This window comes from Gobio gobio (assembly GCF_949357685.1).
Source record: "Gobio gobio genome assembly, chromosome: 19".
NCBI classification, from domain to species: Eukaryota; Metazoa; Chordata; class Actinopteri; order Cypriniformes; family Gobionidae; genus Gobio; species Gobio gobio.
The window spans coordinates 39,225,922-39,243,769 of record NC_137112.1 but is presented as its reverse complement, the minus strand read 5'-3'; the positions used below and the strand labels follow the sequence as shown (position 1 = coordinate 39,243,769).

Genomic DNA, 17,848 nt, shown 5'->3' with positions numbered 1-17,848 from the left:
CATCTCTCCAGGAGGTGCCACCCTCCCTTCCTGTCCTCACCCCAACTCTCAGGTAACCGTGCATAAAATGAGATTTCTGAATGAACGAGAAGATGCGAGAGAACATATGCACCCTTTTAATGAGGGGAAACTAAATGTGTAAGGGAAACGAAAAGGATTGGAAAAAAAAGAACGAAACGAAAAAGGAGTCGTTACATAGTTTCTTTTTTCCTTATTTTATTTGAAACATTTCACCAAAGGATGTCACCGCAATAACGTCTATCCAATAACAGGAATGTTGTTTCAAAGAATCAAAAAAGGTGATGCGAGTGCAGTAAGTCCAGGGAGAACAAGAGAGAGAGAAAGAGAGATGTGATTCCACAGGTAATCTCATTCTGATGTCACGCCTGATTGAGAGCAGTAAAGAGGAAAATCACATCAGGAATAGCAGAACAGAAAACATCATGAGGAGGAATGCGAAAACTTGCCAATTATACAACGAGAAAATAACAGACAAACATGTGCACGCACACAATGAGACAGACGAACACTAAAGGAAACAAAAGAAATCGAATGTCTTACAAAAAAAGAAAAGAAAAAGGAAACGTTATGTGGAAAAGCAGCAGATCCAAGAACAAATGTGCAGGGAAGGAGTGTGCATTATATCAGTGAGGTTTGCTAAGTAGTACAAATACTCCTGGCACTCAGGGATCTGCTGTCAGAGGCTCTCGTAATACAGAACCGCTGCTCTTGCATAGTACCATCTCTCTTGAGGGGGACAAAACACAATACATTCTTTTTTTTTATTTCAAACAAATGAGTACATCAGTAATTGCTATAAGTATAATGATTTCCATGCATAATACAACTTTTTAGGATTAATTTGGCATTAACATGAATACAAACAAGAGTCGATCACTGAAAAAGGTGATTTATATTTATAATAAACATTTTAAGATAAAGCTATTTTATCAAATATGCTAATATATATATATATATATTTTCATATGAATGCAGAACGCACAGCTGGGGTAAAATGAGTCTGAAAGCAGAAAGGGTAAATTTGATTTGATCACTCAAAGCGTCTGCATGTGTGAAAAAAACACATGTTGTAGTGTCTTAAAGAGCAGTGTGAAGCCTTCTAAAGAGCAATAATTGGTCTGTTTATGACATTAAAAAAGAGACAAGTGCTTGGCCTAAAGGTCACTCTAAACCGTCCAGTAATTAGCTTCTTAATAAAAAACAGCTACGAGTTTTCATCCTGGACCCAACCAGCACAATGACTTGCACTTCTGTGGACAAGAAGTCTGTTGTTGGAGGTAAAAGGGCAGAGGAGACGGATGGGAAAGGTTAATTGTTAAGACTTTTCCTATGCGAGTATGTGCGCAACCCCGCCGGCATTTATTAGCAAAAGGTGACTGCGAGCTTTGTGTTTCTTTTTGTGTCCGTGTCACCGTAGTAACTGCGGAGGTCAAACCCGAGAGGTCCGAGGAGGCGGTGATGTCATCACAGGGCACGCAGACGGGCGAGCAAGGCCTCCACGTCTGTGTCACCATTGGATGAGCAAAGCGTCGGAGTTTGCTCTTTTTCCTTCTCTCGCTCTCTCGCTTTTTCTTTCTCCCTCTCAGGCCGGTGGGTCGGCCTGTGGGCTGCAGACGGATGGGGTTCGCTCTCGTAATGAGGCTCCTTGGCAGTGGGTGCTCGTGTCGAGTTGAAATTGATATTCTGCCGTGACCGTGACCTTTGCAAGGGTGCCTTCATGTTTTCTGCAGGAAGGATGGGAGAAAGAAAAAAACAGGTTTTCATGAAAACGTTTATATAAGTTAGCAGCTCTTTGAGGACGGGTTGTGCAGACACTAAAGTCATCAAAGAAATGAAAGGGGAAGACAGAGCGAAGCAGCCGACAGCATGACAACACAAAAATTAAAGAGGCGCAGACGTTCGCTCACCTCAGTACCGTCACCTCTCGCCCTTTTTATTGCCGCCGCTGTTCTTCTAGCCTTTCCAGCATTAAATCTCTGATCTGTGTTGTGGTGTGAAGCCGTCTCACTGAGTTAATTCACTACCCCAACACATCTATCTGGACAACTTAAAGCCATCAGACTGACGCAACATCCGACCATCCTTCTCACTCACTCTGACCACCACCATCCAGACTGAGAGAGATACACAAGTTCACAAGTCTGAGATGACCAGTGAATCATTTTGTAATATAAATTATAAGATCAGCATAACAAAAAAAAAGGATTAAAAAAAAGACTAATAGCAGCAACATTAGATTAGATACCTATAAATAACGCAGAATCTTAATTTCACGTCATCCTTTTCTTTGTTTTAAACTTAAAAAAATCTTAAAATGTGGATTAAAAATTCCAAAATTGATCAAATGTGGTCTCACTTAACAAAAATAAAACATAATTGTGAGATATAAATTCAGATATTATTCCTCTCATTTGTGGTTTTATCAAACTTTTTACTTTATTTCTCATTTTTAGGACATCATACCTAGCATGTGATTTTAAGTCTCAATTACGAGGAATATGAGATGAAGTCACCTTATATAAAGTCACAAATGTGAGCAATAAAGCTGACTCTGCAAAATATGAAGTGGCAAATTGAGATTATAAATAAAATATTGTATATTTATTTTCTTATGAGAAAAATTAAATAAAAGTATATATATATGTAACAGAGTTTAAATAATGTTTGTCAAATTCATGCACAAATTGGGAGAACTCGCCATTGGTTATTGCTTCATTTGCGTACGTTGTATTGAGGGGCGGTGCTACGTAATCACCAGCAGTTTCACGATGCTTCGCTGCTGGTAAGCTGCTTTGATGATCGCTCTGTCTTAACTCGAGTTTGGATTGTTTTCAAGTGCATAGCTGAACTTTTATACTACACACAAGTTTACTGTGTTTGTCTGTCAACTCCTAGTTTTGTCATTAGAGTCATGTGTTATTTGTGACGATAAAATGAGTGTGTGTGTGTGTGTATTAACATGCTTGTGAACTCCGAACTCTGTTTATTTTAAGATCTTACATGCAACGTGGATGCAGTGCTTTAACCAGGCTTTTTGCCGTGTGTTTTTCCCAGGTATGTGTTTTTGTCATGTTCTGTGGATTAATTGTTAGCCGAATTGAGTGTTAGCGATAACCGCACGTGCTGTATGCTCTCGCACGTGCGGAACGTGTAACTGCGCCATTTTAGTTATGTGCGTTCTTCCCTTCTGTATATAATTTATACAAAAATATGTAAAATATTGGTCACTTGAGTTTATAGTTTCTTTGCATCAATGTGATGAGAATTGAGAAGAAAAGATACTGTTTTATATTCTATTTTCTTCAATGTATGTCTTATTCAGAATTCTGTCCACTATATGTTTACGATCACCTTGAGAAAATGTAATCACCAGCAGTTTCACGATGCTTCGCTGCTGATCTTACATGCAACGTGGATGCAGTGCTTTAACCAGGCTTTTTGCCGTGTGTTTTTCCCAGGCCAATAAAAGAAGCCTTGAGTGACCAGCCACCTGATTCTCTGCTGATTTATTACATCAACACAGTCACATTGGTGCCGTGACCCGTTGTTTCTTCAATCAAGATGGCTCCTGAAGCGGCCGAGGGTTCATCTTAAAGCTTTCGCTGGAGTCAGGTGGACAGAATTTTGCTCAGAAACAGTTTTTCACAGAAAAAAGACACTATTTCTTTTTCCCTCTTTCTGAGACTGCATTTGAGGAATTTGCTATATTTGCAAAGGACAATTTACATTATAGTCAACAGCACATTTTAGATGTTCTTCTGTCTTTTATATTCATTGCGTACTGATATTCAATATGAGTGGTTTTGAAAACTTTCTCACTCCAGTCTGTGGTGGTAAAGGTAGAGGATGGGGTTTATTGAAAGTGCCAAAGTCATTACAGTTCAGTGGGCCTGATGTACGGAGTGATTCTCATATAGACAGTCATTCTCCAAATTCGAATTCATTAGTTTGTGAGGGCCCGTCCACAAATTATGAATCAGGTGCTTCAAGAGAGCAACAGGGTGTGTTTTCATCTACTCCATGCCCTAACACACAGCCCCCAGATGTTATCACTGCGATGACTGACATAATCAGCCAAGTCGGGCAGCAAATTGCTGATAGTATAGTCACCAGACTAAGCCCAACACATTCAGTTGACGCACAGTCAGTATGTAGTCCCTCCAAAAATGTGACAGCAGATGGAACAACTTCTCAAATGCTGGACTTAATACAAAGCCAGTTGTCAATTTCCAGAAATGTGAAAGCTCCTCCTAGCTTCAGAGGTGAAGTTTCGGATTCTGTCGATTTAAATGAGTGGATAGATGTCATGAGAGACTACATAAAACGGAATAATCTGAGAAAAGAGCAGCAAGCGGAGGAGATTTTAATTCATCTAAGAGGCAAAGCGAGGGATGTGGTCAAGTTTGGCATAAGAAACTGTGGCATTGATATTGTGCATAACCCTGATGCTATCTTTAGTATTCTCAGGAAACACTTTGTAGATGCTCCTTGCTCTCCTCTTCCACTGGCCGACTTTTATACCACCTTACCCAGACCAGACGAGGACGCCTACGAGTACTGGCTCAGGCTAAACCGTGCAGTTGACATCGCTGCAGAGCGCTTGAGGGAACAGGGTAAAGTACTGGATTGTCCAGGAACAGAGGTAACCCGTATGTTCATCAGACACTGCCCTTGTAGAGAGCTTGCCATCACCTTTCGGTCTAAAACAATCGATGCATGGTCTGTGCGGGAAGTTCAAGATATTTTGAATGAATATCACTCTGAGACCAGTCTTGTATCTGCAGTAAGACATGCTGCACCCACTAAAATTCCTGTGAACAGAACTGAAGTGGAACTGTCGACTGCAGCACTACCAACTTCTTCTGATGTCCAGCAGTCCAGGTCTCTGGAAGCTTCTGCATTAGAGCGAGTCATGAGCCTGCTGGAAAAAGTCCTGCTAAAAGAGTCTACCAGCAAAGAGCCAAGTCCACGTGCAAAGCCCAAAGTAAGTCTACCTCGAGTGAAAGGCCTCAATGACCTGCCATGCACTGTCTGTTCGAGCCCTGATCATTCTGGCCTCACGCACTGTCTTGACAAAAAGTTGTGCTTCCAGTGTCACTCTCCTGACCATTCTCGCATTGTCTGTCCTGAAAGAGTGAAATCCCCGTCTTCTCATGGGCTGGGAAACTAGAAGATCTGCGCTCAAGGGAGGACAGTGTAGATCATGAGCATATTCCTCCCAACCAGTGTTGTATGAACGACCCTGCCTCAGTTTATAGTTTTTCTAGTTCTGTAGAGCCAGCAGGGAATACAGTCATTTTTCAGAACACACACAGAGTACAGAGAATTGATAGTCTCTTTTACACACCAGCAACAGTATGGGGCGATCTTCAACTGAAAGCTATGGTTGACAGCGGTTCTATGGCATGCACATTGAGTGAAGCTGCTGAACATCGCTTGTTGCAGCACAAGCCCAATTTACAAAAGTTCCCTGCTAGTGATGTTGTAATTATTGGTTGTGGCGGACAGCGTGTTACCCCAAAAGTGATGTATGAACTTGAGCTCTCAGTTTACGCCTGCAGGATGGTTGTTCCAGTTTTAGTCGTCCCAGGCCAAACCGATGATTTGATCCTGGGTAGCAACGCTATCAAGTGGCTGATTCAGAAAATGAAAGAGACCGATGGATACTGGAGACTTGTGTCCAACCCAGTTAATTCTGATGATATTGACTGTCACCAATTCCTGTCTCTTCTGTCGAATGTGGAGCGATGGACGGGAGGAGACATGCCTGACAAGGTGGGCACAGCTAAGTTGAAGGAGAAGATTACTTTAGAACCGCACCATGAACATCTTGCTTGGGCTCAGCTTCCTGAGTCAACAGCTGTTTCTGTGGGGAGCACAGTCATTGTTGAACCAACCCTCTGTAAATGCCGTCCAAGGAACGTGATCATAGGGAGAGTCATCACACCGATGTGGGGCAGTAGATGGGTGCCGTTCAAGATTATGAACCCTACAGACAAGGTAATCGTTCTTAAGAAGAACTCGAAAATCGTAGATGTTTTCACTTGTATAGCTGTAGAGGAGTTGTCTACACCCGAGTCTCTGAAGAGTAATGTTCAGTCTGCTGCGAGTCCCTTGAGTTATGTGCGGACCAGTGTTGAAAGAAGAAACAGGCTGGACACATTAGAACTGGAGGATCTGGAGCTGGATGCCTGTGAAGTGTCAGAGGAGTGGAAGGATAGACTTTTGGATCTCATTGAGAAATATGAGTCAATCTTTTCTCATGGAAAAATGGATTGTGGAGAAGCCACCGACTTTGTTCACAAAATTCACTTGGTGGACGAGAAACCATTCAGACTGCCTTACCGACGTGTAGCCCCCTGTCACTATGATAAGCTGCGCACTACCTTGGATGAGATGGAAGTTAAAGGTATTATAAGGAAATCTCAGAGTGAATATGCATCCCCGCTAGTTTTGGTGTGGAAAAAGAATGGTGATCTTCGTATTTGTACCGATTTTAGATGGCTGAATGCGAAGACGGTGAAGGATGCCCATCCACTCCCGCACCAAGCAGATGCACTCGCAGCTTTAGGAGGCAACGTTTTCTTTTCTACCATGGACTTGACTTCTGGCTTTTATAATGTTCCCTTGTTCGAAGAGCACAAGAAATACACCGCTTTTTCCTCTCCTTTCGGCCTCCATGAGTACAATCGCTTACCTCAGGGATTGACCAACAGCCCAGCAACATTTATGAGGATGATGATGTCCATTTTTGGTGATGAAAATTTCACAAGCCTTCTCTGCTACTTGGACGATCTGATGGTTTTTGCTCCAAGTGAGCAGGTAGCTCTTGACCGACTAGAACTGGTTTTCTCACGCCTGTCTAAGCACAACTTAAAGCTGGCGCCAAAGAAATGCAAGTTCCTCAGGAGATCTGTTAAGTTCTTAGGACACGTCGTCACTGGGAATGGTGTTCAGACTGACCCAGAAAAGGTGAGGGTGATCAGTGACATCCAGACTGCTGACCTCATGGAAGCAGATAGTATAACCCCTTCTCAAAAGAAGATCAGATCTTTCGTGGGTATGATTTTATACTATCAGCATTTCATTAAGGACTGTTCTGCTAAGGCAAAACCTCTTTTCAGTCTCCTTTCAGATCGGTTGCAGAATAAAGCTAAGAGGAAGTGTAGTCGTATGAGGAAGCCACTCAGTGTTGTAAAACTTTCACCTGAGGATTGGACTAGTGAGTGTCGAACAGCTTTTGAAACTTTAAAGCAAGACCTTCTGCACAGTGTGACCCTAGCTCACCCAGATTTCAGCCATGCCTTCATTCTCTCTGTTGATGCTTCATTTGATGGCATAGGAGCCGTGTTATCTCAGGTGCCCCCTGGTGAGAAAATTGCACGCCCGGTTGCTTTTGCAAGCAAAACACTCTCCAAGTCTCAGATGAACTACCCAGCTCATAGACTCGAATTTCTGGCTTTAAAGTGGGCCATTTGTGACAAGTTTAGCCATTGGCTAAAAGGGAGACATTTCACTGCATGGTCGGATAATAATCCCTTGACCTATATTCTGACCAAACCCAAATTAGATGCGTGTGAACAGCGATGGGTGGCGAAACTCGCTGCATATGACTTTGACCTGAAGTATGTGCCAGGCACGAAGAACATTGTTGCAGACGCCTTGAGCAGAGAGCCCTTTGTAAAGTCTTGTGTCAGCCATCGTCTGTTGAAAGAGCCGTATGTGTCTCTTTTGGATGAGGTCAATGGTGTTGTTACCGGTACTGTGCAAGATGCCTTTCGTGTCACTAACAACTGTCAGAATGTGCAGGATACCAGTGACGGTGATACTGAGAACGAACTGCAAGATGTCGTGAATGACTCGTGTCCTGGATCCTTTGATGCTTCTGAAGTTTCTGCTGTCCTGGGTGTTCACTGCAATGGTGGAGTTAGTCCAGTAACTGTGGCCAGTCCGACGTCACTCCAGCTCCCGGCTGAAGATCCATCTGTTGCAATCCCACTTTCCAGACTCTCTAATCTCCAAGAGCAGGACAACATAGTCACTAGAGTCATCAACTATGTTCTGAGACATAAACGTCCTTCAAAGAGTGAGCGAGCAAAGGAACCTAGCTCTGTGAAAAACCTTTTGAAGCACTGGAAAAAACTAAAGATTCGCAATCATGTGCTGTACAGAGTAAAGAAGGACCGTCTGATGAATAAGAAACTCTTTCAATATGTTGTACCTGATTCCCTGAAGCATGAAGTTCTCCGTGGTGTTCATGACGCAGCTGGACATCAGGGTAGTGCAAGAACTCTCTCCCTTGCTGCTGAAAGATTCTTTTGGCCAGGGATGAGTAAGGACATCAAGCTTTATGTGACGAACTGCCAGAGATGTGTTGTCGGGAAAACTCCAGAGCCAGATGCTCGTGCACCCCTTGAGCACATTCGGACATCTGAACCTATGGAACTAATATGCATCGACTTTTGGAGTGCTGAACAGACTTCAGGGAAGGTCGTTGATGTCCTAGTAGTGACAGATCATTTTTCTAAGATGGCACATGCCTTTCCCTGTCAAAACCAGTCCGCTAAACAAGTTGCCCGTCGCCTTTGGAATGACTTCTTTTGCATTTACGGATTTCCAAAGAGAATACATTCGGACCAGGGTGCGAATTTTGAAAGTAAAATCATAAAGAACTTGCTTGAGATGGCTGGTGTTAAAAAATCACACACTACACCATACCACCCTATGGGTAACGGTTTAGCGGAACGTTTCAATAGGACTCTGGGAAATATGATAAGAGCTCTCCCAGTGAAATCCAAGGCAAGGTGGCCACAGCTTCTACGGACGCTAACCTTCAGTTACAACTGTACAGTGCATGAGACGACCGGGTTTGCTCCCTTTTATCTTATGTTTGGGCGTATCCCGAGGCTGCCGATCGACATCATGTTTCAGCATGTCCTTTGTGATGATAGGGTGGTCAGCCACCATGAGTTTGTCACTGCACTGAGAAGAGACCTTAGCACAGCTGCAGAAATTGCCCGAAAACACAGTCTCAAAGAGCAGAACCGCCATGCCATTCTTTACAATCGGAAGGTCAGAGGTTCACCCTTAGCACTGGGAGATAGAGTTTTGCTGGCTAACCGTGGAGAGAAAGGCATGAGGAAAGTCGCAGATAAGTGGGACTCTGTTCTGTATGAGGTACAATCAGTGAGACCAGAAATCAATGTGTACAGGATTAAGGATGTTCAGACTGGCAAAGAAAAAGTGGTGCACAGAAATCTGTTGCTTCCAGTGAATTTCTTATCCTGGGACGATGATGGTGAGGAGTCAGTTCGATCAGATTCCACTGGTGCTACCCGTGGCAGTGCCCTTGATTCCGCTCTAATGGATGATCCTGATCCTGTTTCAAAGACATCAGAATGGTTACTTCATATGGATGGAACACATGATAGTGATGTTATGCAGGATGCCACTTGTGGTGGAGCTTCAGACATCCCTGATGAGATGAATCCTTCAGAGTGTTTGGACAATGATCAGCACAGTCCAGAAATTGAGCATGTTCCTGAACCTGTTGAGAGTATGGAGAGTTTACCCGCATCTAAGCCAGATGATTCCTCCAGTTGTTTGCAAGAACCTGATAACAGACTTGCCCCTGTCATTTGCGAACAGCCCACAAGCACACAAACAGGCCACATCACTACACGATTAGGGAGATCAGTTAAGCCCCCTGACAGACTTATTTGTGAAATTGATAATCAGAAAATTGTGAAAAGTGACTCACACAGTGATGCCCAGGTTATTTTTCAGGGAACTAACTTTGTTGAGTTGTTAAGGAACATTTTTGCTTAATATGTCTGAGTGATGATTTATATGTATGAGTGAACTGTGATTGTTAGGAGTTTGACTTTAAAGTGAGAATTTTTCTTCTCTGAGAGTCTGAGGAGTTGTTTGCATCAAAAAGAAATTTGAAGAGCAGAGATACATTTGTAACCACTAGGAGTGTGTAGACTGCACCTCCTATAGTCTGTATTGAGTATGGGACCTGGTACCATTCCATTCTTATACACTTCCTGGGAAGAGACTGATTATCTGACGTATTGTATTGTAAAGCTCTTGTACTCACACTTAATTTTTTTTTTTTTCTCTCTTTCTGACATCTATGTTCTGTTTGTTACATATGCTGGTTCTTGCCCAATTTAGCAGAATTTAAGGGGGGTGTATGTAACAGAGTTTAAATAATGTTTGTCAAATTCATGCACAAATTGGGAGAACTCGCCATTGGTTATTGCTTCATTTGCGTACGTTGTATTGAGGGGCGGTGCTACGTAATCACCAGCAGTTTCACGATGCTTCGCTGCTGGTAAGCTGCTTTGATGATCGCTCTGTCTTAACTCGAGTTTGGATTGTTTTCAAGTGCATAGCTGAACTTTTATACTACACACAAGTTTACTGTGTTTGTCTGTCAACTCCTAGTTTTGTCATTAGAGTCATGTGTTATTTGTGACGATAAAATGAGTGTGTGTGTGTGTGTATTAACATGCTTGTGAACTCCGAACTCTGTTTATTTTAAGATCTTACATGCAACGTGGATGCAGTGCTTTAACCAGGCTTTTTGCCGTGTGTTTTTCCCAGGTATGTGTTTTTGTCATGTTCTGTGGATTAATTGTTAGCCGAATTGAGTGTTAGCGATAACCGCACGTGCTGTATGCTCTCGCACGTGCGGAACGTGTAACTGCGCCATTTTAGTTATGTGCGTTCTTCCCTTCTGTATATAATTTATACAAAAATATGTAAAATATTGGTCACTTGAGTTTATAGTTTCTTTGCATCAATGTGATGAGAATTGAGAAGAAAAGATACTGTTTTATATTCTATTTTCTTCAATGTATGTCTTATTCAGAATTCTGTCCACTATATGTTTACGATCACCTTGAGAAAATGTAATCACCAGCAGTTTCACGATGCTTCGCTGCTGATCTTACATGCAACGTGGATGCAGTGCTTTAACCAGGCTTTTTGCCGTGTGTTTTTCCCAGGCCAATAAAAGAAGCCTTGAGTGACCAGCCACCTGATTCTCTGCTGATTTATTACATCAACACAGTCACATATATATATATATATATATATATATATATATATATATATATATATATTAGGGCTGTCAACGTTATGCGTAACGTTAACGCATGTGATTAAATTAAAGTCCTTAACGCGTTAAAATAATTGTACTCAATTAATGCAAATAAATGACAGAAGTACGTGAAGTTGCATCATTAACACACTCAGGAAGGATTATGTTTGATTTGTCATATGTGCATTGTTGTGATTAGTAATCCTAGGTTTATTCAGTCACAGCGGTTGATTTAGGAGTTTCTCTTGGCGTCTCCCTGTGGGGTCCTGTTCAGCATCGCAGCTTGACGTCTAAAATGAAAGCAATCTCGTTGTTGTTGCTCTGTACACACACTATACACTGTGAATTCTGCAAAGTTTTTAATGTAGGCCTAATGTTTTTTTCATGGGTGCTTAGGTGTGTATAAACGTATTATATAATAGAAGAATATGGACTCCTTATATTTGGTTATTTGGTGTCATTTTGAAGTCTCCAATGATCCTTTAAGCTTGCAGAAAATACAGATTTGTGAGAATCACCCTTCAATCTGATTGTTTAATGAGATAAATGGCGTATAATTAATTTCACGATAAGTGTGCGATTAAAATTTTTATCTTTTGACAGCCCTAATTTATTTATTTATATATATATATTATTATTAGATTTTTTGATTTTTTTTTTTTAATTATTAGAAGACTCGTCATCTGGGAGTTGTCTTATTGGGCCTGGATTTATTTTCCAAGAGGACACTGACCCGAAACATTCTTCTAACTATTGCCGGAACTACCTGCGACAGAAGGAATCTGCTGGAACATTGAAAATCATGAACTTGCTCCCTCAAAGTCCGGACCTCAACCCCATCGAGGACATTTGGGGCGAGTTGGAAAATAAACTGGACAGATCTATTGTACATTTAAAGGAAAGCGTTTGGGATAACATTAGTGTTGAAGTTCTCAGAGGAAATATATTGACACTATGCTAGAAAGATGTGCTGCAGTAAAATTGCTGCAAAAGGTGGACATACCAAATATTAAAGTTAAAATTGGAAAAATATTGGACATTTCTTTTCTTATTTTTAAACTGGTGTGGATGTGGTCTCGAGAGTTTTGGACCCACTGTGTATATATATACACATTATAAACCCAGGAAATGAGGGTTTATGTATGTATACATTTTTATGTAGGGAAAAAAGAAAAGCAAAAGCAAATGAATAAATAAAAGAGGAAAAAAAAGCTGAAAAAATTCCATATTCATCTGACCTTGCATTGACCTGTGTGGATGCTGTATGGAAAGGTGCGCCTGACAAACTACTATAAGTTTTCCTGGTTGGTTCTAGACTGAACGGTTTTATCATCACATCAGCAGCGATTACTGTGCCGGGCTCGGCTCTCTGATGACAGCATATATTACAGCCACGGCGCAAAAAAACAAAAAATGCTCCAGCATTACAAACAGAGCCTCACCAAGGTGCAAAAGCACACTCGTTCACTTCAATGCAGGAGCGAGGGACAGAGTGATGTATGAGTGCTTTAAACAAGGACAATCTCTACAAACAAGAAAAGATGAAGAACGAGAGAGAGAGAGAGCCAGCGATAAAATTCCACAGCAAAGCAAAAATGCTGCAATAAATGAGCATACAGACATGATGGTTTCTTTATCCTCCAACAAATTTCTCACTGAAAATCCTCAACTGCAGCTGATTTGGTATCTCCTCATAAAAGCTTCTAAAGGTCTAAGCCGCAAATTAAGGCACAGATGCAGACCTTCAACACAATAAACCATCTTCATCAAGCTTTAAAGGCCTGTTCACACCAAGGACAGTAACTATAAAGATAACGATAAAGATATAGTTCTAAAAATCGTTCTCGATATTAAAGAATAGCAGAGTTCACACCACAGCTATAACGATAATGATGTAGAGAAACGATATCGCTGGAATCATTTTCAGAACGATTTTATCCAGCTGTACGATAAACCTAATCCTGGCAGCCAATCAGAATACACCCTGCTATAACAAGCTCAAGCATTTAAAGTGGCAGACAAGCACATGCTTGGAATAAAAAGAACAACATCTTATGACTTATCTTTCTAGTTATCGTTCTTGGTGTAAATGGGCCTTGTCCATGATGCTAGGGTGTTGGAAGTGTTTTCAAGAATGGTTGTTAAGGTTCATCTGGCTGAAGTAAAACAAAGTCTATGATATTCGGGTCTCTAGATATAGTTAACTCTTCAGTGCAACTTTAAGCGATACTTTGACCCATTTTAATGTCCACTAGGTGGATCAGATGATTCTGATTAGTTGATAAATGATAACACTCTTCTAACCTAGAAGCTCAATCAGAGGTATCATTTGGCAAAGTTAAAGAGGGTTTTGTAAACAAAAACAGCATTATTGTGAAATATTATTACAATTTAAAATAACTTGTTTCTATTTTAATACATTTTAAAGTCAGCAGCCATTATTCCATCCTTCAGTGTCACATGATCCGTTTAATATTTTGATGGAAACCATGATGTGTTTGATGAACGGAAAAGTTATTTAATGAAGAGAAAGTTCAAAGAACAGCATTTATTTTAAAATAAAGTCTTTAAATCTTACTGACCCGAAACTTTTAAACTGTAGTGGACAATAATAATAGTATAATTCGCCTTAAGAAGCACTACTAATATATCTTACATTTAGACACTATAGATTATGCATGATTATGCTCAGCTGTAAGGATAAATAATGTGTGAATGCCATCATGCGTGTTGACCTTTTTAAAATGTAGCATATAGTGAACAATCTCATGGCTCATCTAAGCAATATGCTTCTTGAATGGTAGTGAAGGTTTAGAATTTTGTGCATGCTCTCAAAAGTGAAACATACAGTAAATGCAGTGAATGCAGTCCATTGTGTCATACAGAGTAAATGAGAGGTTTGAGATGAATAGTGGCTGTATTGTACAGTATAGGAGTGTGTGGTGAGCCATGGTCGGGTGTGTGTGGTAGCGAGTTCTCTGCGCTCTCATTATTGCTTTGTGAGAATGTGCACTCGTTTGTCTCTGTGTGCCGCTCTCTGCCCTATGCTTCAGGCCACTTTCATTAGTCTCTTTGGCTCTTCCTCTTTCGCCTTCATTTCCTGCTCGTCCCATTTGCCGTTTCCCGTTCTTAAAATAACCTTTCTTTTTCTCCATATGACTTTGTTTGGCTCCATACTGCTTAATTTGACCCTGTTGATATGGAGAGACTGTGTGTCTCATTAGCGTGAGGATGAGGTCTGTGTGTCTTAATGAGTGCTAAAACGCAAGTCACGATGGAGACTCTCCACGACTACATGACTTCTGATTTGTTCTTTTCAGTATCCACCAAGAAGCAGCAGATGCCGAGTTTTTCTACACTTTTTACAAGTAGTGAGAGAAAAAAGCTCTCTCTAATACAGTATTTTCCACCACCCGCCATCCTAGGTGTATATGACATTCTTCTTTCAGATGAATACAATCGGAGAAACTCTTCCACGCTTTAAAATGGCAGTGAATGGCTGTTTCTGTTTTGAAGTCCATAAAAGTGCGTATGACGTAGGACGCAGGCGTAGCATAGGAAGGAAGCGCAGAGGATAGAGCCAAACAAAACTTGGTTTTTGCGAGAACTAGCATATTCTCACCAGTGTCCTACATCATACGCTGGAACACCAGTCTCTTGTGAACGAGAAGTTAGAAATTACAGTTTTTAATGTTTGAAATATGGATATTTTTCTTACACAAATGCATCACTTCGCTTCTGAAGGCCTTTTTTAACCCCCTGTAGCCGTGTGGAGCACTGTTATGATGGATAGATGCACTTTTATGGACAGAAACAACCATTCACTGCCATTATAAAGCTTGGAAGAGCCAGGAAATGTTTTTAATATAACTCTGATTGTATTCGTCTGAAGGAAGAATGTCATATACACCTAGGATGGCTTGAGGGTGAGTAAATCATGGGCTAATTTTCATTTTTGAGTGAACTAACCCTTTAAGAATGTAAAAGCTAATGTTCAGCTAAATGTTTCATTGTGCCTTCCATAATAAAACGAGTTTATGCTTCTGTAATGACTTCAAGCACCAAGTTTTGGGCTCTATTCACTTTCGTTGTAAAAAAGTGTCCTTTTGTGTTTCATTGAAGACCGTCTAATCGTTTATCTCTCCGACCAATAACGTTCAGTTAATATTCTAAAAACATTCAAATCTATCCATCCGTTCAGATTCCCTCAAGTGACTATGAAGCAAACACACAGTGGTAGAAATCTGAATGCTCCGTTCCTTTCATCAGTACGCAACTCCTCAGTTAGGCTCATAAAAACTCGCTCACGTCCAGACTGTGCCATCTGAGAGATACACTCTCATTCCTCTCTTCAAATAGAACAGGGCTGAAATACCGGTTTCTCACTTTAGAGATCATTTGCTCAATTTGCATTTGCACTGGGGGCCGCTGAGAAACTCACTTTTCATCTCCTTGCTCCCTTCTTTTCTTTCCTCCACTCTTCGGCAGAAGTTTTGGCAGGAGACTCGACGGAACGTGACAGCAGATGAGGGCACTTGATCAACCTAACGAGCTCGCACGCAGACAGGCGTCCGATTAGTTGCAATGGAGCCTGTCTCACACCATTCAGGACTTTAGGAGCTGCGCACAATGCAATCGGTGACACATAATTTCCCGCTCTGCACGGCATACGGCTCGCCATAAAATCTATAGAAGTATTAGGAATGATTATACCATCCGTCTGACTGCAATCTAGCGTTCTAAGCCTGGAAATTGCACCTGGTGAATGGCTGAAGTCACACTTGCATGGAAATTAACATGACTTTGCTCAGTGGGAGGAACAGGGTACGTTCATGCTACTGATACTCCTTTGACAGGGCTTTGCGGTGACGGGGTGTTTCAGGGTCATACATACAAAGCTCAGTTATTGTTTTAATTATTATTCATCATCATATGCTATCATCATTTTATATATTTATATACTACTTTTCAAAAGTTGTACAATTGGTTTTAAAATAAGTATATTATGCTAACCAATGCTACTGTTATTAAATAAAAAAATACAGTGAATTATTATAATATATTGTGAAAAATGTTTAAAATGTAAACTATTTTAATCTATTTTCAAATGTAATTTATTCCTGTGATAGCAATGATGAATTTTCTGCAGCCATTACTCCAATCTTTAGAGTCACATGATCCTTCAGAAATCATTCTAATATGCTGGTTTGGAAAGAACAAAAATTCTAATTATTATTTATGTTGTGATATTATGCTAATTCATATTTTTTCAGTATTCTTTGATGAATAGACAGTTCAAAGCAACAGCATTCATTTTAAACAGAAATTTAAACATTTAGCATTCACAAAATTATACATATATAAATCCTTGTATGCGTTTTAACATCTGAAATGTATTGATTATTCCCTATAATGTAATATCTTATTGGCAAGTCAGAGTTTTTTCTAGGGACAATGCATGGGAAATGAAGTTCGCCTGCTGTGAATTATAGCATCCACATAAGCCAAAGTGAGCTGATGCAACACTATGGTTTGATGACTAAATTTAGCTTAATGATCAGGCTGTCCTACTGGCCCTCTCTCGTTTGGAATATGTGTGCACTCGTTTATCTACATTTAGGCAGAAAAAGGAGAGATGGCACATGCGGACAAGGTCAAGGGAAATCAGAGCTAATTCTGAGCGGGTGAATTAGACCAGAACTACTGGTAATAAATAATGCCTTAATTGATGCCTTACGGTGCACAGAGACGTGATTATGGGCTGCCACATGAATAACAAGGAACCCTGGGCGACAGAATATGGGGTTGGTTCTGCACAAATGGCAAACAATGTCAGAGTGTGAGAGACCGTGTGCCCGTATTTGATGTGGCGGCATTCAAATGATGAGACCAGTGCGAGAGAGGAGCCATGACTGATAAAGAGGGCTGTAATTCAGAGCCCATGATGCTCTAATGTCCCTCTTTGTCTGACTGAAGGACTCAGAGAGTGATGACCTGCACATTATCCCCTATGCCTACATGAGTTAAGCAGTAATTAAGCATATCAGTAGAGACATGCCTCATCCACCGGGCACCCAAGAGCCGCCCACTGGTGCCACAGGTAAAGCATGTTTTTATGGGTTTCTATGCTCTTCGACTGACATTTATGACAGAGGGAAGGCAATTCATATTAAACAGATAAAAAGGAGGAGGAGAAAAGGTTCCAGAGAGGCTGTAACTTTCTAATTACCAAGCTGAAGAAGTAGCGTAACCTCTGAACCCAAGCAAAAGTCATGCATATCAAAGCTGGTCCATGTGTTGTTCGGGGATCAGCGAGTTTGAACAATGAAACAGAGAACAAAGAGAATAAGTAACGATTCACAGTTAAACAGCATAATTCAGAGGTTTCCTTTTCTTCCCAAGGACATAGTCTATGTTGCATGTGCATCTCTTTGTGTTTTATGTGCCCCGCTCTCCCTCTCTGGGTGTGTGAGTCTGTTTTCGTTTGTGTATCAGAGATCCTGTGGCATTGAGATCACACAAATGTGGCTTGGGTCATCGTCTCAGACAAGTGTTTTATTTCTAGCATGCCAAAGTAGCAATCACCTCAAACACTATTGGAAAAATTGTGTCACTCAAAAATTTTAAATCTGTAATAGATTCAAACTCATATTATAACAACCATGTATGACTTTCTAAGAAGATAATGTTTCAGCTGTTTTTGTCCCAAAATTTTTA

At 40.9% G+C, this 17,848-nt stretch overlaps 1 protein-coding gene across 1 annotated transcript in view; it reads right to left on the bottom strand.

The window, feature by feature from the left end:
- Positions 1-222: 222 nt before the first annotated feature.
- diaph3 (diaphanous-related formin 3) overlaps positions 223-17,848 on the bottom strand; it is a 429,281-nt gene continuing 411,655 nt past the window's right edge. Inside the window, exon 27 of the mRNA XM_079844146.1 lies at positions 223-1,745. Within this exon, the coding sequence (XP_079700272.1) occupies positions 1,486-1,745 (260 nt within the window). The 3' untranslated portion in view covers positions 223-1,485. The remainder of the gene's footprint in view (positions 1,746-17,848) is intronic.